This window comes from Manis javanica, chromosome 4, assembly GCF_040802235.1.
Source record: "Manis javanica isolate MJ-LG chromosome 4, MJ_LKY, whole genome shotgun sequence".
NCBI lineage: Eukaryota > Metazoa > Chordata > Mammalia > Pholidota > Manidae > Manis > Manis javanica.
This window is the reverse complement of record NC_133159.1, coordinates 50,025,739-50,049,697: the sequence shown is the minus strand read 5'-3', so window position 1 is coordinate 50,049,697 and position 23,959 is coordinate 50,025,739. Positions and strand designations below refer to the sequence as shown.

Here is a 23,959-nt window from a genome sequence, read left to right as displayed (position 1 = left end):
TCAATCCAGATGGAAGTGTTCAAAGTCAGTGCATGACTTGCTATGTGCCATTTTCCTTTGCGCTAACACATTCAGCAATGGTCCCCATGGTCGCTGCCTGATGGGTCCCAGAACGAGGAAATTCTATACACAGGCCCCAGATAATTCTTGACAGACATGCAAAAATAAGATGTAAACCTTCGTTGTAAACTGCTGACATTTTGGACTTGTGTCACAGCATCAATCTGGCCTAATCTGATTGATAAATGTTTTATGATGCCTTTAGAGGGTAGGACAGAAGTCCCTTATTTTGTTTATTTTGCCCACTAGACTGCATCCTTTTAAGAATAGTTGCCCAGTATTTACTTCCCATCTCTAGCCCCTGGCAGTCTCTGGCACATATGGGTACTCAAAACTAATATATTGCAGCGATCATAGGATGGGAGTTGAATTGAATCCCCCTCTGCCGTTTATTTGTTGTATGACCCTGGGCAAATTAGTGAATCTCTGCCTCAGCTTTCTCATCCGTAAAATGAGGATAAAAATAGTACCTATCTTATAGGGTAAACATATGGCATTTAATGAGGATTAAATAGACTAAGATATGTACGTTGTTTGTTTACTTATTGTCCCCAGTCTCCAAGCCCACCGGTTCCATGCCCCGTTCTGTGAAGTTGGTGGCTTTTTTCACTACATTTTAGACTCCCTTGCTAGATGGTTAGATGGAGCCAGGGAGAGGACACTGGCAGAAGCCTAGGAGTAGGAAGGAAGGGAGAGAAAGGACTTCCTTCCAGCTTCAGTTCTTGTCTGCACCATTACAGCCGCGGAGGATGGACGCTCCCACACCCTCCAGCATCCATGTTCCCGGCACCGGAATGCCTTGCTTCCGCTCAAGCACTAATGCTGTTGGCTGAATCTTCCTCAGTGATCCTAGACCAGCCACCCCACAACCTCTCAGAAGTCTGAGTGACAGCCGTGAGCTGCCCCTGCCCTCATCATGACCCCTCTCAGTAAAGATGCAGATGCCAGCTATGTGGGGCCTCTCCTCGGAGCTCCTCGGTCCTGGGGACTAACCTCCCCCTTTGGTTTTCTCAGCTCCGGCGCTGGCGGCTGTGTCCTACAGTTGATTCCATCTCCACTATTTCAGAGACCCTGTTGGAGCCACTCCTGATTCCTGCTTGGGCCCTAACTGATACAATACCTTCGGCACTTACACCAGTAACAGGTGCACGGTAAGCACTAGGGTGGTGCACGTCCTGTATCTGTCTGTCCAAGTAGGTGAAAAAAACATTGCCCACCGAACCCATGAAGGGTGTGGAGTGTTTGACATCCATCCGGGAGAGTGCAAACTCCACGGTCCGGGAAGACTGTCTTCTGGGGGAACCTCCAATCCACGCTCATAGCTGTCACTCAAGTATGAAGACTCAGGCATGATTTACAGCAAATGATGACACAGTTTCCATAGCATTAGCAATTTTTTATTTTTCCTTTTTTGTTGCATAGGAAATGCAGTACTTGTTTCCAGTAATTGTATTGTAATGTGAGAAGGTGGTAGCACTAATGGTTGAATACAAGAGTTAAACTAATCCACACCAGCTCAAAAAACCTGTGGAGATTTAGTTGAATAAGAATGGACGCCCACAGTGATTCTCAACCAATTACAAATTTTCACAGAACACAGTAAAACTAAAAGGGTAGCTATGAGAGTCAATACAAGCATATGAGAGGCACAGGGGGCCCGGCTCATAAAAACAAACGTCAAACCAAGTTATTAACACGGGGGGTGTCTGGTTTCACAACAGACGTCTAATCATCCCTGGAGGTGTTCAATCCCCTCCCCCCACAAGCTGAAATGACAAACCAAGGTACCTTGAGTGGACAGGTTTCCAAGGGTGGTGGGAAAAGCCCCCAGTGCACTTCGTTCTGGGTAAGAGGTCAGGGCTGTGGGGTGAGGGGATCATGATTTTGCCTTTGAAAGTCTTCCGTAAGGATCTCTTAGGGCCTGATAAAGCTCTGGTTCCAGGGCTAGTCCTAGCTCAGTGGGGACACTCCCACATGCCTTTGCAGTGCAGACACTGGTCTGAGCCCAGGGAGGAAGAACGGAGCTGGCAGCTCTCTCAGATCTCCATCCCATTGCAGCTAGTGTGGCCTTGTCACCTTTGATAGAGATGTTAAAAAAAAAGTGCTAATATATGTATTAAAAAAAAATTTAAGAACAACACAAATAGAATCAAAGGGAAAAAACTCCTGCCATTCTGAGAAGTTGAGCATAAAGACAGTAGGAAAAATGGCCCAATTTATTGGAAACTATTTGTCCTTAAAACCGCCACGGAGATATAGAATTCACATGGCCTGACCCAGTGTTTTCCACTGTGAAGGTGCTGTGGCTAAAGTGGGGGGTGGGGGGGGCACTACCACCATATACTCTTGGGGTACAGACACATTTTGGAAATTGTGTGTTTTGAATGAAAAGCACTGGGATCCTGCAGGGGGAGCTCGTGATGCCTCGCATGTAGGCGGCGCCCTGCTCCCAATGCTGCTGCCTCCCTGTTCACATCCCCCATGGCAGGTGGTCCCCTCACCCTTCTGAGCGCTTCCCTTTCTGCTCCCTACTGCCCCCATCCAGTCATGTAACCAACCCTTTGAGGCAGGAAAAGCAGATGGGTGCTGTTGTAGGGGAAAAATAAAATGAGATGAAACTTACTTAATTTGGGAAGCAAGTAGTTTCAAATTTAGGCCAAAAAAAAAAGTATATTTTTAAAATCCCGTGTTAATAGCAAACTTCTTTTTCTTATGAATCGGGCCCAAAGTTTGTACAGAGTTTTATTTTTGAAGAACATATTGCAACTGTGCATGAAACTAAATAGCCATGTGATTTCTTAAAGATTATTTTTTTTCGTTTTTTTCTCTTTTAATATGAGGAAGTCTGGTGTGAAGATGGATCAAGCATGGGTACCTGGCTGAACATTGTCCATTAAGAACACGCTGCAGGTTCAGCATAGCTTCAGTCGAGGGTCAAGGAAAATGTCCCTCACTTGGAAATGTTCTCAAAGTGTCTTCATAGCAGAGTTCTTGAAATTCAAACAGTCGTTTTGAGACAAAAGTCTTGCCAGGGACTGATTTCTGAAATCAAACAACCCATGCTTGTCCCCTAGGAAGAAAGAAAACAAAAAAACAAAACAAAAACAAAAACACAAGTAATACTGAATTTAAGTACATGTATACCTCCAAAATACTGAAAACAGCCGAAATCAAGAAAAGACAGAATTTGCATTCTCAGTGAAATACCTTTAAACCTAGCCGACAAGAACCAAGTCAGAAAAAAAGACTAACATAACTCTGAGTAATATTCATACAGTTCACTAAGCATTATGGAATAGCATGCATTAATATTGTACGGTTATTTTACATCACCTATACCAGAAGGTCCTGACTGACAGACAGCGAAGGCTACCGGTGTAGAAAAATCTTACTTCAGAAGAGCAATATAATACAGATTTCACAGGCACTACATTTTAATATATCAGGTATTATGCTGGTTTTCTTATAATTCTTTCTGTCCTAAAGCTGGCATTATAACAATGACCAAAAAGGCAAGGATTGAAGTAAACGGAAAGAAGATACCAAAGTTGATATAGTTTTTTCTTCAGATAGATTAGTGCATAGTTCTCATGCAGATAAACACTGCTATGCATTTACACTGTTGGAAAGCAGAGTGAATTGAGCCCAAGTTGTCACATTTGTGTAAATCATTTTGTCAGCCTGTAATAGCACCATGTAATGGATTTGCATTAAACATTAAATTGATTTCAGAATTGGTGACACAGTATTCACTACAGTTAAGTGCTATGGAATAGCTTCAATGTTACCTGCTATATATCAAAGCAATTTTCATCCCACTGTTTTTTTATTGGAAAAAATAAAAGGAAAACATACACGACACTAATTAGACGAATGCACAGCCTTGGACGTGGAGAAGGCAGAGCGGGTTTACTGTCAAACAGTAAGTACATGCATTGACTTCAGGACGACATTGGCCTTGGAAACCAATTTGAACGAAAGCTCTGCCGGTGGGCCGTGCAGCTTTCTGACACTGTCTGGCGACAGGTCTCGGAGGGTGGGTGGTGAGGTGCCACTGAAGCTCTCCTTACATTACCATGCCAGTTGTGTTTTAAATTTGTTCTATGGAGGCCTGCTACCGGGAAAAAAGAGAGAAAGAAAGAAAGAACAGATAAGAGAGAAAGAGAGACAGATACACAGAAAGAAGGAAAGAGTGAGAGAGAGAGAGAGAGACCACCACCACTATGGACAAAGATATTTCCAGAGACATGATGCAAAGTACATTAAATGCCATTCTTAGAAACCCCACCCCCCAAAAACAATCACAAGGGAAAAAATGTCTTTCTTAATGTAAATTTTATAAATACTTCATGATACTGGAACTACAGGATTCCAAGTATATGGGCATGAGTTTGAAGAGTGAAAGACAAACTTTTTGAGATGGGTTTTGCACATTCCTGTGGGCTGACTGAATACCTGACTCTGGAAAGTTTGGGTTCCTTTAACACTTCGACTGTCAGAAAAAGAAAGACAGAAACTTCCGGAAGTGTACCTTGTCGGTAGCCCACACCTGGCTTCCGGGTCGGGGTGGGTAGCACTGATACTAAGTAACTGTCATGCCAGGGTGTGAAGAAACAGAAAGGTGGGTTCAGAACGCAAAGGAAGGAAAAGGCTCTGGGATGAACAGAGTGGGATGAGGAAGGGGGCCTCTGCCCATGAATGATTAGAAAAGGAGTGGCTTGGTGACAGGGGGATGGGCCAGAAAAAAGTATATAGGAAAATGGTAAGACTTAGTGTTTGTGCCTCTGACTTCAATTCCCAAAGAAAAAAATATGGGGAGTTATTTGAGGGACTTATCTTGGCCAATATTGTTAATGCCATTTGATGGAAGAAAAAAAATTCAAATGTGTCTCAGAATCAAGGTTTGGGCCTTCAAATGCTGATAGTCCTCAGTCTGTCTGTCTACACATCCCCCCGGTAGCAAAGTCTTCCTCAAATGTCTTCTCTTGGCTTTAATCTAAAAAGGTAAACACTCATACTGTTGGTGTTTCTTTTTTCCTGCTTGATCACAACTCAACTACAGTTTCCTGCTGCTTTCTGGACAATGAAACATGAACAAAAATGTAACTTAGTGTATTTAATACTTAACCCCTGTTCATTATCACCCTAGACTGCCTCCCTAATGTTTTAAAGCCTTTAAAACATTTTTTTTCCTGCAAATCTGTTCAGAGTTCCCTAATTTTAGCTTCATCAAACTTAATACAACAAAATACCTTCAAAAATACAGCATACCTGTAACGTCCATTTACAATGGTTTTTCAGTAGACCTATACTTCTCAAGCATAGGAATATGCTATACCATTGAGAGAAAAAAAAACTGTATTTAAATACTTACAAAAAAAAAAGGAAACAGGAAAGTTTTAAACTTAAATCCAGTTCCCAAAGTTGCGGGGAGGAGGTGGGGGTGGGGGAAGAAAGAAAAGCAATTCTATGAACGCTGCCTTTTATAATGAACAATCAGAAATTTCACTAGGCTAATTTGACAGAAATTTTTCCTCATTTAAACAACATTACAAAAGTCCTGCATTATAAAATAGGGTAGAATAAATCAGTGTAATCAATAAAACTATACAACAATACAAATTACATATCTTCTGAGTGGGCAGTTTATTCTCTCTCTTTGCAGTCATGACTATAACATGCTCACTAAAAACAACTAAAACTGCCCAACTATTGCTTAGTTTGTTTTGTTTTAAAAAAAGGGTGCAATTTTACTGTATATACAACCAATTTACTGGTAATACCTTGGCTTATCGCAAGGTTCTGACAAAATGTTTGTCTAGGCTTTTTTCCCTTCACTGTGAAGCACTGAAAGCTGCTATTTTTTCTTTTTTTTTCTCTTTTTTCTTTTTTTTTAGTGCACATATGTCATAATAAAGTAATGCCCAGCTAAGTGCTATAGGGGAAGGCAAAGTATGCTGGCTGGCTATAGGAAGTGACACCATATACTGACAATCACACCATACAACAGCGCCAAACGACTATTCAACCACTTATCAGACACATATGAAAATCCAAAATGTTTTATTTTATTTTTTTTTCCTTAAATAGAGATAACCAGTAAACAATTTTCAGAACTTGGAAGTTTAAAAACGTGCATATAAAAATGGGCATTATATACTTTTTATTGAATGTGGATTGACTGCAGTCTGCTAAGAAAAATGGGGTGTGGGAGCTGAAGAAAAAGGAAGTTGTCTTTTTTTTTTTTTAAGGCTTGCTTGTGAAAGGAACAGTTGTAAAAACAAAATTGCTTGAAGCAGGGTCAGCTTAGTGCTTCACAGTTTGACTGCTTCTCTAAGAGGAGCCCTTCCTGCGCACGTGCATTCAAAAATCACAAAAAAGTACAAAGACAAACACCTAAAACACACTGCGTCAAGTGCAGCACCGACTTTGGTCAAATAAAAAAAATAAAAGAAAAATTAATAATCGCTAAGCTTTTCTACACGATATAAGCAGGTATTGCATATTTTCATATATCTGGGGGGGGGGAATAAAGGAAGACTCCAAATAAATTGTAAAATGCAGCAACATCCAAAATACTGATATTCTAAGCGTCTACAGATCTCAGAATAGCACTGCCACTGACCACAGAGGACAATAAAGACTACTGCTATCTGCGGAACGACTAACTCTCTATTTAGTTCTAGATGTTGAAACTGACAATGGCTGACATAAAAGTCACATTTACAAAAAGTGTCTCCAAATGCTTGACTAGGGAAAACCCCCTTTCAATAGAGGAGCATGTGCAACAATTCCACAAATAATCGCTATCCAGGGCAAGGCACATTGATATGGAATTTTTGTTTTCGTGCAAATTAAGGAAAAAAAACAAAACGAAAGTTTCGGGGGAAAGATGAGGAGCAAAGTGTCTTCCCAAGAATTTCAGTTACTTGATTGTATAGGACAGTAGTAGAACCCTTCTGAAGGGCTGAAAAACATAGTTTAAAGGCAAGTGCCTAGAGTAGGGATTACAATATTGTGTCTTAATGCACTCTACTTTATCCTACATTAACTATATAAAAATTAGTTACTAACACTAGAACATGCAGAGACTTTCTCTGGTCAGCAAGGCTTGCTAACCAGAACATATATATATGTATAGTATAGGAAACCTTCTTGAAGTTGCATGGGAAGCAAAGGGGTGCTTCGCTGTCTGGTAGAAAAATCACTTGCACTTTTTTTGTTTTTTTTTTTTGTTGTTCTTGGTATTTTGTGTTTTTTTTTCTTTACATAAGATACAGGACATTTGGGGGTGCAAACTTTTTCTTTTTCCCTAACAAGTACCCTTGAACTGAATGGGTACCAGCATTTGTGTCAGTATTGGTTTCATTATTATTTATCATATTTTTTCCCATAGCCCAGCTCAGGGGCACAAAGGTCTTAAAAATTTCTGGACAATCTCTGGTACAATGAAGTGTCTGATAACTGATAAATCCTATGATGCCGGATACATGTAAAAATTTTCAGACTTGGCATAATCCATTATAGTGACTTCTAGCTTATAAAATTAACAGATACCATGATTTCATTTTAGTTATGTGCTTTGATAACAGAAAATAATTAATTAGCATTTAATGTAGTTAACATATTGTGGTAAAGCACCATTAGATTTGTTTTTTTGTTTTTTTTTAATTTTCCTTCAGTTTTTAAAGGGATACAAGTTTAACAATAAAAAACATAAAAAGCAAAAATAGCTCCCCTTTTTCTTGCAAGGCTGTTTTTTTACCCCAATAATTTAGAGTCCTGGGGTGGAAGGACTTGAAAAACAAAAATAGAATTTTCAACAATCTCTATCTTACAAAGATATTTAGCTATCCAATGAAATTGCACTTTACTCAATTCAAAATTCGATTGTTTTGATTGATTCCTGTCAGTTTCTGTCAAAACAGACCATCTTCCCCATTTCCATGTGAATTTGTGTGTCATTGTTGAAATTGTTGAAAAAAATGTTTTTTTTTTTTTAAATGTAAGTGCAGCATCTCAAAACTTTTAAAAAACTGAATAGTAGTAGTAGTAGTTTGCCATTTTCGGAATTGTTCTGCAACGTGAGTGGATTCACTGTCCTTGCGGGCCATGTTATATATTTAACTGCTGACTGCTGACTGCTGACTGCTGAACCAAACCAAACTAAAAGAAAAAATAAAAAAGGAACATAAACTGCATTTTCTTCTTCCAATATGTTACAGAAAAACATTGCCCTTTGACTGTCCCGTAAGTTATATATTGCAGATCTCAGCTACTACAAAAGATTTAGTTCTCCATGTGCCCCCCAGTTGCTCAAGGAGGCTCATACCTGTGTGGGTAAATTCATGAAATACTGTGAAACAGCCAGGCTCCGTAAGGAAAGTGTGTTACAACGGGAAGTCAGTGAGCAAGGGTAAACCTCCTCTAGCCACATCACCTAATGCTCACGATACCACAGACACACTTCAAATGGTACAAAGCCCAACCATTTCCAGCACCATATGAGAAAATTACAACAGTCCCTAAAGTATTAAAAAAAAAAATCCCAAAGGTTATGGCCATTGCTGTTTGACCATAATGCTTGCTGTTTCCATGTACAAGTTGATTTGATTCTCCCCTTCCACTGACAGTGAAGGTGTAACCGCGCTGGGTTGGGGATGCGTCCATGTTACAGAGTTGAGAAGGGGTCAGGTGGTCTGTCTGGTGGATGGTGGGATGCTGTGACTTTTATCCCAGGTACCAGGACTGGAAGACAAAAGGAAAGTGCCATTAGAGATCCGATTTGGAAAATAACGTACTTCAGAAGTTGCCCTTCCAACGGTGAAATTGGGATCTGTGTTGGAGGGAGGGCAGGTATTCACTGGGAAAAATAAAGGAAGGACCAACAGTAGTTAAGTCTTCAGACACTGAAGCTGATCATACTCGTCTGAAACTGAAATTCAGCATTTTCAGTGGGGTCTGCCAACATTCCGAGTGCGTCTTACAGCATAAAGTATTTATGTCCAATTGAAATGCAAGTTTGTTTTGTGAATTCTCATGGGGTCAGCTATAGGAGGATGGGAAGCTACATCATCTTGTTTTCATTGAAGCTTCAGGGCCTAGCACAGTGCCCAGAACAGAAGGTTCTCATGAAGAAAGAGCTGAATGATTGGAGAGGGGGTGAGGGGAGAAGTTCCACGTGCTGATGAGTGTCTACTCTGACAGCTTTCCCATCTCCTCTTCAGTGAGATGTAGACACTGACGATATTATTGTGACATTCTCTTAACAAGCAGAGATGATCAATAGTGGCATAAGAATAAGCGGATGTACAGCGTGAAAAGTGCTACACCAAGAGTCCTGGGCGATTTTGGACAAGTCACAGCATCTTTCTGATGCTCAATTTCCTCAAATGTACATGAGGTAGATTTTGTGATATACAATGCTCTTTTTGGCTCAATATTTCTAAAATAATATTTTCAAGAACAACATAAAATAATCAGGTGGTACCAGATGTCTATTAGCTACTACGAAGTACAAGGGGGAAAAAAATGACACCACTGTGTAGCCCTTGATCATGCTTTTGTTCGTTCCACATTTATTTAGAGCCTTCTGTATGCCTGTTGGGCCCAGTGACCAGTTCATGAATCCTTAGGTGATCAGCTTTAGGCAATAGTCTTGTGATACATCATTTTATACACTGGCATTTCTTTCTGTGATAGCTAAGCCAAGTAACCAATTACCGTCTAGTATCAGAGTCAGTTTTTCAAGTGAAATAACAAAGTATATGGCTTTTGACAACTTTTCTCTAGAGATATCCTGCTAAATTGTCAGAAAAATCACCAATGTCCTACAAAAGTGAATGCTTCTGCCATCTCTGAGTTTACAGCATTAGACAGGGGTGTACTGGGGTTGATTCAGTCATAGGAGGGCTCATCCATGCCCAAGAGATCCAGTCAGGTAAGGTAAGGACGCATTTGATCACAGGGATCAATGATGAAATGACAGCTACATAGATGTAGGGTTAGGATCTCCTGGTCACACAAGCTGCAATTGATTTCCAGAGGACTTGGAAAACACCTAAGCCTAACCGAAAAACTACTCATCCTGTATAATTTTAGTTGTTATTTTTTGACCACACGCTTTGAGGAACACAATAAAGCCTCTTGTGTTCTGAAAGGAAATCATCCTGGCAAATGCACGTGGCCTAAATCTAATGGGACAAAACAAAAAAGAAGGGGAGAGAATGGAGGAGAGGCAAACTCCAAACTGTATTTTTTGCAGGCTTTTCCTAAGAGCTGACTCTGATCCATGTTCTCCCTTTAAAAAAGATAATTTCAGACGTGAGGTGCAGCAAATAATGATGATGCTTACAATTTCTGCTCTCACACTTTCTGAGTCAGTTGTGAAATTCCAGACTTCTTACATCTGACATTGAGCAGTAAGTTCTCGAAGCTAACGCCTTCCATCCAGTGAGTCAGCAGGGGGAGCAGTTTTCCATACCACAGTTTCTGGACACAACCTCCACTCACTACAAAAAGCTGCAGTGCCTCTGCACTTCTCTTAAAAAGCAAAGCAAAAAAAAAAAGTTTCTTCACACATTTTACTATTCAGTGTGTGCCTTGCAGACAAGGTTACCCCAGAGCAGCTCTGTAATCCTTCACTGAAATAGGCTTTATTGATTGCTCTGGTCTATTGTTCTCTTTTCAAGTCCCCCAAGTTCAAGTTCATCCTGGTGTTACATCATGTCTGGTTGCTAAGAGCAACCAGACAGACCCAGACGTGACTATCATTAGCAAGAAACCCTCCACTCTCCTCCCACCAACCTTGCAGTGGCTCTGACGTAGCAGGCTCACTGCAAACACATTGAAGTATTTATTCTGCCTAATTTATGACCTACACAGCACGCAAGACCCCCACTCCAAAAACCAACACTGTTGTATATTTAATTAATCTGTCTTTCTCTGGCACTTGGGAAAGTTAGACAAAGGACTAATTATTGTGTTGCACTCTCCACACTTTTCTTTTGGGGGGTGGGTATTTGCATGGGAAAGAAAACTACAAGGCCTGGTGTTGCCCCCCACCCTTCCCCTCCCCACCTTTTCTTTTTGCCCTATTGACATTTTGTGAAATACTTTAGCTGCTTAAGGGAATTAGAAAAAAAATGTGATGTGAATGTTACTCCTTCTGAGTTGGTATTCAGTAACACAAATCAACTCATGACATGTTTAAATTTAAATGCTAACCACACACTCTCAGAGTTACTTTAAAGGTTAGTTTTTAATCAATAGAAGTTGCTGACTCTGGGTTTTTGAGCTGCGCACTGCAGCCCTTGGGCTTTTGTCTACCACTAAAGCTTTCAAACTTTTTTTTTCCTTGAGATGATTTTAGCAATGATTTTCAGACACAGAAGGCTATTGTGCTCTGACCAGCAACATGTCAATAGAGGAGCCAGTTGCCCTGTGGTGGGGTGTCAATATGACTCCTGAAGGCATGGGTTGGGGGTCTTTAATAACCCGTGAATAAAACTTAATTAACCCTTTCAGGCCCAAACCAAAACCTATTCTTAAACTTTTTCACTCCTGTAATTTGACTATTAGTACTTATTTCAACATCACACTAATCTTCATGACAATTAACCCAGCTACTTATCCAAAGGCTTTCCAGAAGGGGAAGTCAGTCGGTTAGGGGAGCTACACAGGGATTTGGTGTGTGTGTGTGTGTGTAAAATGAGTGGTCTCTTTGATTAAATCACTTATTTGTAGCGATGGCAGATAGTTATAATAATAAGAATAAATTCATTCATTTTCACCAGATTTTCTCATGTCCGGTATGAAGCTGAAGACACTCCTAATTCTGTAATGATAAGTGTGATAGTTGCACATGTATAAGCCACTTGATTTCTATAAGCTTCCATGAACTACTTACTAATAACTGCAAGTGGACAAGGTAATGTTTGGAAAAGCCCATTTTTCTCTTGTGGTATTTTCCTGAATAATCCATTGTTCAAGCAGTGAAACTTTCGAAACATTGTTTGAAGAATGGTCCTGATCATTTTCTTTTTGAGACATAGAAGAAAAATATGGAAGAAATCTGAGATTTTCAACTGTCGGGGTTGAGTAGCAAATCACTGCGAAAATGTTGCCACATTAAACAGAATTCATTTACAGAGAGTAAAAAAGTTGTCTTCAGACATTTACTGACATAGCTTAGGTTTCCTATGGTTTCTGCCTTCATACTTTATAGCCCCTTAATCTAACCTACTGTATCCAGATGGACTACAAAGGAATGTCTGTCCCTTATCTGCAGTGAGTCTCAATATTACAATACAATATAGGATGATGTTATCTTGAGACATTTACATTAAGGAAGTAAACAGAGCTTTGATCTTTTTTTTCTTCAGGAACTTTCAGCTAGAGTTGTTTGGAGGTCCATAAATCCACACTCCCACAAAGGCCCCGGTTAAGTAAAGTTACTCTCTTGTATTCACAATTTCTACAGTTTGCGATGTACTGGGGGGAGAGGAAGCGGGTGGTGGTGGTGGTGGTAATTGTCCTTTCTCAGTGTTCAAGGTGAAACATCAAAAGAAACCTGCAGTCCAGGACCAGAGCTCAGCTTTCCTTTTCTCCAGTCAAATGAAGTAGTAATCTCATCAGGTTGGAAAGTGCTGACTAAGGATTTAATAAAGTGCCTGCAGATGTGCCGTCTCTAAGGTATTCAACTCATGTAATGCAAAACAGCTCCACACAGAACGTGCTTATAAAATTTCATTTAACCATTGCAGTGCAATTTTTTTCCCACCATTCTCTAAGGAATTTTATCGCACTTCCCGCCCCTTAATTTACAGCTCCATGAAAGTTCGAATCCGGTTCTTCTGGGACTCTGGAATACTCACAGTAGTCAGGTTTATGAACCATAAACAGTATCTATCCGGCTGCATCCTAAACAGGAAGGCTGAACCGGCAGTAGGTGCCTTTGACCATGCCAGGCTCTTTCCTTTTCTTACTCTGCATGGACCGCAATTAGGAAACTGAGGGAAGTTTGGTCATGAGCTTGCCATTGACATGGTTGATGAAGAGACAACTCTTCTGTTAACGACAAACATGCTAGTGCAAAGGACAACTTTTTAAAAAGACCTTTTACATACCCTTTCACTAAGAGGGCAGGATGTATATTTTAACAACAAAAGGAAATACAAGTCTTTTTGAGATAGCTATATTTTACTTTAGCCACCAAAACAGAGGGTGCTTGGGGTGAGGGTGGGGGAGGGGAGGGCGGAACAGACTGTGACGCTGCAGAATCTGTTTTTCAAATTAAGAAGTTAAACAAAAGGCCTCAAGGGCAAAGTTGAACACCGGAAGGAGGTTGTTAATGTGGAATCCAGGCCTGGGCGTGACACTTTGCTTTCTTCTCCAGGCAAGGTGGGTTATTTAAGGACATTCACACCCATAAAACTCAAACATGCCCATCCAGGGAGGCCTCGGCCCCACGCCCCCACAGGCTGACTTGCCAGTCAGCCCCCAGAAAGGACATTGCCAAGCAGTACTGAATGAGTTAGGGTCACCATTTGGACTTCTCTCTTGAGGTGCTGTCTCCACTGGGTCTCACTAATCCAGTTAGTCATTTCTGGCTTCCTGCTTCAGAGCATTTCTTCACTTACTCAACCAGTACCGGGGACCTACTGTGTGCTCAGCACTATGTATGCTAGGCTCTGGGGATATAATGAGTACAGTAAATAGGGTCCCTGCTCTTGAGTTATGCAGAAAGAAGCACTGGATTTTAGACTTCAATACATTTCAAAATATCAGGTACCCTGCTTTTCTCACAGTAGGATCTTTATAACTTATGTCAACTGATGAAGCTGAGGATCCAGCGTCTGTGGGGCCCAGGATTGAGTCCGACTTTTTCTAATGACTAGTTGTGCAGTGTCAAGTAAGTGGGTCCCTGTCCCCAGGCCTCCAGAGGACTGCTGTGAGGGTCATTCTGTATTACGTGAGAGGAAAGCAGTTTTCCACACTGGTTTCTCCTGAAAAAGGTGACATGCTATACACAGGTGTCAGTTATTGGTAACGCCAGCCACAGGCTTTGATCTCTGCAGTCATTTTTCTTGTCTGATTTTGTTAATTAAAGAAAGCCTGTTTTCAATAACACTAAACCAAGACTTGTTTATTGTACAGGAAACTATTAAAACATTAATGGGCCATGATTGGCCCTGCTTACCTTTGTGGCCTTATCTTTCCACTGCTTGTGCTCAACACTTGTGCTGTGTTAAACTTCTTCCAGGTCCCCTAAAGCCAACTGCTTTCTCCCTGCGGGGCCTTGGCACAGGCTGCACCCCTCTCCCTGGCTTTGCTGACACTTGCTGGTCCTCAGGTGCTCAGATGAGCAGTCCCTTCTGCCAAGGGGTCTTTCTCCAGGCCTTTTATCCTGGGGTTTACCTCTCATAGCCAGTGAACTGTCATTACCTGTTTTCTCCCCAAAACTGTCTTCGTGCCTGTGGCATCCCAGCGTCTTGCCCAGTGGCTGGCACTGGATAGGCACTTAATCACTACTGCTGAGTAGAAAAAGGGAGGAAGGAAGAAACAAGCCAACTCCAAGTTTCCCAAAGCCTGTGGCAGTCACCCCAGCAAGACGTTTAGCATGGCTGTGCCACCTCCATGCTCATGTCATGTGTCCTTGTCTCCCCAAATGACAGGTGCTCCTGAGAGAGACACAGGTCTCCAAAAGCTGCCCCAGGCAGCTCTGACTGAAGAGTTGTTGCAAACAGGCCAACTGCATCAGTAGCATGTGCGATGGTTTTGTAACATGGACTGCTGCCTACTTACTACAAGCACAGAGGAGATGTCCAAACCACCGCTCCCTGGAGAGTGACCAGGCTGCTCCCGGCCAAGACCTACGTTTGGTTCAAACCTCAAGACGGGAAAACACTAATCTTTTTACCCAATAAGCCATCCAGCCCCACCTCCAAACCTTGAGAGTACATACACAATCCAATTATTCCAACTGTTGTTCCAAAGTCTGAATCTTTCACTGTGTTCCACTCACCCTAGTGTCTGCCTCACCATCAAGTACATTTTTTTTTTGGTCTCCTGTTATATTTTCATCCAAGTAATTTTACCTCATAAAGGCAAGACTTCTGAGTTAAAAATTGCATGCTGGCCCACTCACACTTGCTGTACAGGCGTAGCAGAGGGCTGTATGCATAGTGGTAAGAAATAGGGCTCTGGAGTCTGAGTTAACAGAATCTGTCATTTAACCAGTACTCTATCATGTGCTAGTGAAATGATCCTAGGCAAGTTAGTTAGCACCCTGAGACTCAGTTTTAAACTCCATAAAATGGGGATAACAACACTATCAGTTTTTCTGGGGATTAGAGGGGCTACTGCCTGGGCAGATGCAAATACAGAAGGCCAGAAACTCAGGGCAAGTAGGTTCTCTAACTGTAAAATGTGTGCAGACCCTTAAGGTCCACGTAAGACCTAAGGAGGACCAGTGCCCCTGGAAAGAAATCTCTTAACACGGCAGATTTCTCTTATTTAATGATACAATTCCTTAGTTAAAAGTAGCAGCTGCATCAGTTCCATTTCCCCAGTTGCAAGAGAAAGTTCTTGAGAAAATAAAAATCTGTCTTTAATTGCAGTATTAAAATCAGAGCAGCGAAACCAACCACACAAAAGGAACTGGCTCAAGTTTATGAAAGGCATTTGGGCCCTTGCCTTGCACGCCTTGGAAGTTGGGGGTGAGGGGGAGAAGGGAGGGGGGAGGGAGGGAGTAGTCAGGCAACCAAGTGGGACAGAAACAATCCTATTTTGGTTTTTTGTTAGGGAATGGCATACTACATAGATCAGAGACTTCTTATAAAATACAAACCCCCACTGTACACAAAGCACAGGAAAATGTGAGGGAAAAAGGGAAAAACTGAAAGCAGCTTAGGGTGTGTTAGCGCTGCTATTCTGTCAGCTTAAAGAGTATTTTATGCTTGATCAACAGCTCTTTTTTATGGTGCTTTTCTTTCATTCATTCAAGACATCAAAGCTGGGCACCACCAGTGTACCTGCCCTTCTGGAGCCACTTGTAAGGGGGTTCTAATGAAGCACGACTCTGGGAGCGGGAGACCCCCATGGACACGGCAGTTCAAAGGGAATATTTCAACAATGATTACATTTTGTAAATCTTTTTATGAAAGAGACAGCTTATTTCCTGCTTTTTCATGAAAAATAGATTCTGTCCATTAAAGTGAGCCCGTGCCACGGAAGCTGCTTGGGATCTGAGGTGCAGCGTGGAGATGAAGGGGACTAGGCCCTGATGAAATCGCCCAGAGTTCCTATCTCTGTGGCCGTGATGGCACGGTCCGAATTCTCTGGGTGGAGCCCAGACAGGGCCCGGGGTGGCTCTGCTGCAGAAAATGCAGTGACCATGGTGTTTCAAGGTTCGTTTTCCAGTGAGGGGGCCCTGTGCTTCCTATTTGCACTTTTGGATTCTACAAAGTCCAACCAAATATCAGAAGGTTCTGGGCAACCCCTTTTACTGCACAGAAGAAAGATGAAAGATTTTAGTTACAGATTCATTAAATGCTATATTTTAATGCCCTGAAATGGGACAAACCCTTTTCCATATGGGAAGTTAGTCATAAAAAAGCTGGGTCTGGCCTGAAGATACAACACAGGCTTTATTATTGGCTGATGTCAGCCCTAAAGGCAAAAAATAAAGTAGCAGCCTAGCCCTTTGTAATTTTTGACTTTCAACATTAAAATAATCTTTCCTGTAGTCTTTTTCTTTCTTTCTTTGCGGTCAGAAGAGTTGAGAGAGTAGGAAAGGAAGAGAGTATGATTTCCTGGGGAGCTATGAAATGAGAAAAAAAAACCTGTATGTGTTCTACACATCAGAGTCCAATTTTAATTAAATGCCTGTTGTCTAACTAGTGCAGACAGCCACACTTGGGGTTGGCCCAAGAGTGGCCCAGGGAGGTAACCTTTCTTGTTTAAAAAGAGAGGCGTGGGAGTGGAGGTCAGAGCTCAGCAGAGCGCGGCCACATTATGATAATCATTCCACTGTGTGCCTCCCCACTCCTGCTCTTCTTCCGAAGCTGAAAGTCTGACTCAGGTTCACAGAGAATCATGTAGACTGAATGTTCGGATTGTGTAGGTAGACGAAGTCTACTAAGGGGCAAACTAAGTGAACAGTCCAGTCATCTCAAAAATTTTCCCAGAGACATTCTGCAATAAAGGACAGAAGATCAGGTACTCTGCCAGAAACAAATGTCCAAACTAAAGTTTTCAGCCAAGGAGCCCTCCAGGCACTGGGTGGCATGTGCCACCTTTGGACATTTCCACTACAGCTGGCACCACCTTGCAAGGCCTCGAGCGCAGGTCTTTGCTTCTTAGTCCTTTAATCCTCCCAGTTTCACTGTCCCGGGTCCTTCCTCCTGTCCTTTCCAGACCTGTTACCTGCCTCCTCCCACCCCTCAAGCCCATCTCCCTCTCCCTCCCTCCCTCTCCACCTGTGTTTGGTCCCCCGCCCTCCCCCAACCGCTGCAGGAATTGGGACAGACTCCTACTCTCTCAAAGGCCAGACATGCTAACAGTCCATCCTAAACCCCTCTGACTGGTTTAGAAAGAAAATGAAGGAGAACACACTCAACTGCCACCACAGCCACCCACTTTGCAGCTGGAACCCAAGTTTCCCTAGTGAGCCAAAGAAACCTGGCTTAGGAGCAGAGTTTGCACAGAATGTGGAGAAGTAGCATCTCACTTCCCAGACTAGGGAGAAAAGAGAAGAGAGTGAGATGCCCTGTGGCAGTGGACTGTGAGTCAGGGACCCTGGTACAAGCCCAGCTCCAACACTAGCCGCCGTGGGCTGCAGGCATCCAAGAGGCCGCTCTGATCATCTTAGGAAGATCCCAGTCCCACATCTACTTTATCTATGGGGGAGCCTGCTCGGTAATGCTACTGGTTCCAGGAGTCATCTTTCTCTCATTCACAGAGTAGCTGTGGTATCAGCAGGGGTAAAACTTCGTATCTCTCACTGAGGTTAGGGGAAGCTTGACTGTGGAAAAAGTCAGACCTGAATTCTAACCTGTGTGATGACAGGGTCCAACCGAACTATGTGCAAAGTAGGCCTCAGTATACCAGTACTCACAGCATTTGGGGAAGGGGAGAACAAACATAAAAAGACAAAGACTCTGAATACTGGCCTAAAGGTAAGCCGCATCACTACGGGAGGCACCTATGTGATCTAGATGGCATGGGACGGGGTCAGGGTTTCATCTGAGCCAATTGCTCTGGATGAAAATGGAATGATTTCCCTGAGCCCAGGCAAAGCTCTATGTGACATCCCTGAAAAGTGTGAACCAGGGACCAGTGAACAATGATTTCCTCCTCCTCCTGAAGATGTGGTTGGATTTAGGGTTTTATGGCAACAAAACTTGTCTTTGTTAAGACGTGACTTGCAAAACAAACCCACAGGGGGGAGATGGCAGTTTCAAATGACAGTACTTTCTTTTTTTAATGCTGAAACAGCAAATGCTTTTTACGTTCAGATTTTATTTCCTTCTAAATTTGTAGATTAAATTTACAACTCAGCAGTATTCATTACTACAAACATTTAGGTTCTTCCTGAATATTTCCAGGGGAGGTGGGCGAGAAGCTTCTTAATGGGGGCATGGTGGGGAGCTGGACTAAGGGGATGATCCCACAGCATTAACAGTCTGTATGGAAGGCCTTAGCAATGATTTGGACACACACATAATCTACATGGCTGGCACAGTTCCTTGGCTGTCCTGTCAGGAATCTGTGCTTCTTGGAGAGAGGTGATATTACTCTAACAGAGAAAATTTAATTCATTTTTACCTCTTTAGTAATGACTTCAGAGATGGCAGAGATTTCACAAGGAGAGATCACTGAAGACAGATTCAATGATGGGTTTAATAAAATCAAGCATGTAAACAAAATCACTTACTTTGTTTTCAGATAAATTCTACTTGGTAGTGCTCTCCCAGTAACAGATTTTTAGGAACAAACTTAGAACTCACAACAGTGCTAATTTGGAAGTTACCCACTTCTCTGATCACTTTATTTTATTTTAATGAAACCAGTTATAGATTGGATGATTGTTATATGTTCATTGGCTCTATTAATATCCTTTTCTCTTGTTAAATTGGCATATGGATAGGAGATCCTATCATTTATTTTGCAAGGATGGTGAGAGATTAAATGACAGATTAACTTTCATCTGGATTCTGCAATCACAAAAATCTTGCAGATATGAGGTCTTGTGCAATCTTAGAGAGTTCAGTTAAAACAAAACTCGAAGATTTTTTTCTTTTTTTTAGAGAAGCGAATTGTCTGTGCTAAAATATGGCTTCCTGTTCTACTGCATCAGCCTTTGTGTGTTACCCTTCAGGAACACGTTTACGAGTTCAAGTTCAGGTTTAAACTAAATAAAACACTCCTCAGGAGTTTATAACTGAGCCTCATTTACATGTGCCCCCTCTGAACTCTGCCGGCCTCAGGATGCTAGTTTCCAAGGGTCGGTGAAGGAATGTTTTACAGTTGGAATCTGTACTGCTTTCTCAGGCATTTCAGCTTGGGCCTGAGCAGCACCAAGCTTTAGTTAGTATTAAAAGTTTCCTCAGATCTACTGTAAAGTCAAAGAGGAAGGAAGATAAGATTGGGGCCAAGAAAATGCTATCTTCTTAATTTTCCCTATAAAACTTTAGAGTGAACAGTTCCAGTTAAAGAGGCGGTACAGATTCTGGATATACATCCTAGAATGACATAGCCATGACTTGGATCTTCCCTGTGTTCATTTTCAGCTCTCTGTGGAAACGGGCAATGCCTACTTATTCTCTTCAGATATACTTTCCTCTAAATGTGAGTTTATCTAGCAAGAAAGTGGGTACAGCAGCAGTAAACCAATGAGGCAACAGCTGAGAGTTACTTCATAGCATCTGTTTACATGGGAGCCGTTCCTTCCTGATAGGTGCGCATACCCAGCACAACTGCAGGTTACCTGGTGCTCCACTTCAGCAGCTGCCTCCCTGCAGGTGAGATGTGATGAGTCAGATAAATAGTTCAAGAATAAGCGCTGCTGTGGGGCGCTCAGAGATGACCTGGTTGAGGGTGGATGGACTGAAGGCCCACAGTGAATGTGGGTCTCAGCTGATGCCTCTAAGAAGGGATTAAGATCAGCTTCCTAGTGTGGTGGTTTTAAGGATGAAATGGAATAACATATGAAAGCGTTTGTTTTTTAACTACAGAGAGCCAATGTTTATTTTTATGGTATTCTTAAATGGAAACACAGAACCCCATCTTTACATGCTAGCTCATGGTCCCTCTTGGCCTAGTGCAATAATGGACATTCATTTTTCTTGAATAAATATAGCAACAGCACAAGTATGCTGGCTATGTACTCTTTTCTCTCAATCCCCTGAATTTAGCCTAGCTCAAATGCTGAAAAGCATTAAGGATTTTCTAAAATCAAATTAAATGTGGATATGCTTCCAAATAAAACCCTTTGCTGTGAAAATATGAAGCTCCTTCTACGGATAAATACATGAGTAGAGGTTGAATCCATTTATCTGATATTCTGAAGAAATGGATGGTAAGCTTTCTTCTTGGGCAGCAGCTCACTGCGACAATGGAGTGGAATCAGGCAGGGCGCACAACCCTAAGAGTGTCTCAACATCGGCCAGGAATGATTGGCCGATTTGCAGAAAGATGATCCCTTGCAGATAAGACAGTCTCTAGTATATTACTGGTCAGTCAGCCCCAAATCACTGAGAATCATGTGTTCCTGCTGTGGTTTATCTTGGTCTCTCTTCTTTCTTTTTCATAGACATCTTTTTCATGACATAGCCATGACTTGGAGAATTTGACTCATTCTGCACTACCTTTTGGACTCTGTTGTTAAAGGTTGCTATAGGAAACAAGTTAAACCTAACGGCCAACATTACCTTTTTTTAAGCAACTCTGGCAAAACGGTGGATGGGAGGAACTCAAAACGTGCAACCGTTTGCAGATTTTTCCTGAGGATTTAATTTATCCATGTGGACCTTAATTTTCTGAAGACAAAATAATTTGATAGTTGACTTGATAGTTCAAGAAGTTTTACATTCGTTAATATGTTGGTAGGTAGATGCAGCTCTCATGTTACTTAATTTATATGCTGAATCTTATGGTAAGACAGTGGCCTCATCCTGTCATTTTCTTTAAGAAACACAGGGTACCCAATTTGTAAATAGCCTCCCTTGATGGAGCTACGCGGAAGACGAAGGATGAAGAGGGCAAGCTATTTCCTAGAAGCAAAGTAAGCACTTGGAGAAGCTGCCTTCTCTCTCCCACTCCTTTAGAGTGTGTCATTCTGTGGTTATCTTACAATGGAGTTTAATTCTGTGCCTGCTTCTTACTCAAAACAAGCAGTTAGGAAGGGGTGCAAAGGGACAGTCCAGATATGACAGCCCTGATCCCAGGGCTGAGGAGCATTAGTGAATTCCATAAGGAGTGTCATTCAGCAGTTCTTGGTTTACAGAGGTCATTGTGATACAAGGCCCTAGGGAAGAGGCAAGCAAATAGCCTTCCAGGAAGATGGTGGGGGTGGGGGAAAGGGGAAGAATGATGTCTTTAGGAGGGTGGGGTGAGGAGAATTTGGTACATCTTTTGACTGACAGGAAAAAAAATTTGGGAAGAGGCCAACTTGGAGATACAGCATGGCACAGACTGGATGGAAATGATGTAATAAACAGCAACATTCAGAGCTACCCACATACTAGAGAGAACCACTGGCAGATATTAAAATCACTATGAGATGTGAAATTATACCTCTCACTGCTTCATTATCACTATATTTCATAATATTTGTCTAGAAAGGCACACAAAGCCTATCAGGTTAAATTAATCCTAATGATCAATTTTAGTTTTATTCTAATTAAACAATTTCAATTTAATTAATGCAAGCATAGAAATTAGTCAAAATTACAAATGTAAATGTTGAACTTTAAATCAAAGGTCCTCCCTACTCCCTGCCTCCTCTAGAAGCACATTAAAGTGTTTGCCTGTGAAAAGTAGATGGGAATTTTAACCTTGTCTGCACATGAAGGACAGAACTTAGAAAAATGTCCAACCAAAAGATATCCAGGAGCACAGAGAGAAGTGGTTTAATATCCACCCACCCCACCCACCCAACCGCCTGAACAGACACACAGTAGCGCACAGCAGTCTATGAAGATTAATTCTACAAGGTGAACTTTTGAGTTACAGGATTTTTTTCCTTAGGGTTCCAGTGCATTTGGGTCAATCTAATGGATATTGAGCTTTTATAAAACACCTTCCTAAAGTAGGAACCATGTACCAACTTCCTAAGCCATATGTTAAATTACCAGTCCCTTCCCTCCCTGCAGACAGATACTCTGCATGTCAGTCCTGCCTTGCATCTGGTTAGCTGTGGGGTCTCACAAGTGTTCCACCTGCCTGGGCTTGGGCTCTCTCATTTGGAGGTGCTGCCTTATTAAAATGATACACATTTTATGCCAAAATGCATGCAAAGTCATATCTGAAAAATGAAGGAGTCTGGAGTAGATAATCTTCAAGGAAATGACCAGCTTCAGGATTCTGTATTTACACAACTTCAAATGGTACTGGCATCTCAGAGTGGATTTCAATGTGGTATGGGGTATATGTGTCCGAGTCATCCTATGAAGACGTTGAAATAACCTTTCTTTTCTCTTAATAAAAACCCAAAGTAGATGGGATCCAGAGCTCCAAAACTTCGAGGAAGAAAAGGGCCTGGCAAATGGAATTTGTTATTTCTAAAGAGAAGAAAGGGAGTGTGTGTGTGTACATGTGGTCTGTGTGCACATGTACACGCACGGGCAAAAATGTGAAATAGAAAAAAACATAAACGCATGTTCAATATTTTGTATTTAAAAAATTTTGCACTGGTGAAACACACTTAATAACAGGTCTGTGCTGTCACAGATTCTTGGTTTTAGAAGATTGTCATAGACAGCCCAAGATTCTATGTTATCACGCTTTTCCACAAAATAGCCACAACCCACCTGGAAGCCTTCATCCATGATCCTCCATCTTGACTTGTTCGTAATTGTATGTGAGAATTATTTGACAGCAATCAATCTATGATCACTGTTTGGGGACATTATAGGAGAACAGCAGACTAATTTTACAATAAAGTTGATTAGTATAATAATTATCATTAAATTTAGTAATGATGGTGGGATTCCCCTTACCTTAGTTAATGACCATGGACGATTCATTTCTTGACTGCCAGTGGTAGAAATAGTTTTTGAAATATTAACTTCTGCCCCATGGGAATGACACTTAGCCCATCACATTTAATTTCTGACCTTCACTGAACAGCATGATCCTAATCCCTTGATTTTATAATCTTAACTAGGAAACATTAAAATATGGATTGACTCCAGTTGGCAGGAATCTTTATGTTCTTTTCACTAAAAAAGCTATAAATCCAATGGTTGACCTTTTATTTCCAGGTCACAAATGACACCCACTCACTTTTGTCCATTCACAGAGGATTTATGTTAGGGTCTACAGGTATAAGCCATGAAAGTTGAACTTTAATGAAATGTCTTTCAAAGATGTGCACTTAACCAAAAATTTCTCACAAAAAATTAGCAGATGGCCTTTTAAAAACAGCTATTATATTCTCTGGTTCATTGCTGGCCTCAACTAAATCTACATTTCACTTTTAGTAAGTTTCTTCTAGTAGTATCATTTTTCTGAGGATACAGGTTAGGCTTGTGTTTGGGATGACAATAGTACCTTAGTTCCCAATTTAGATTTTAACTGAAAGAAGACTTCTGAAATGTTCTCTTTGCCATCACCACAGTTCATCTATCTCCAGCTGAAAAATGTTCACTGTCCTTTTTCACAAAATCAATTGTAT

The 23,959-nt window shown here is 41.5% G+C and overlaps 1 protein-coding gene across 13 annotated transcripts in view; it reads right to left on the bottom strand.

The window, feature by feature from the left end:
- Positions 1 to 1,441: 1,441 nt before the first annotated feature.
- NFIA (nuclear factor I A) overlaps positions 1,442 to 23,959 on the bottom strand; it is a 542,941-nt gene continuing 520,423 nt past the window's right edge. For all 13 annotated transcript variants that reach the window (XM_073234026.1, XM_073234025.1, XM_073234033.1 and 10 more), the window contains one exon: positions 1,442 to 8,808. In XM_073234026.1, the coding sequence (XP_073090127.1) occupies positions 8,732 to 8,808 (77 nt within the window). In that variant the 3' untranslated portion in view covers positions 1,442 to 8,731. The remainder of the gene's footprint in view (positions 8,809 to 23,959) is intronic.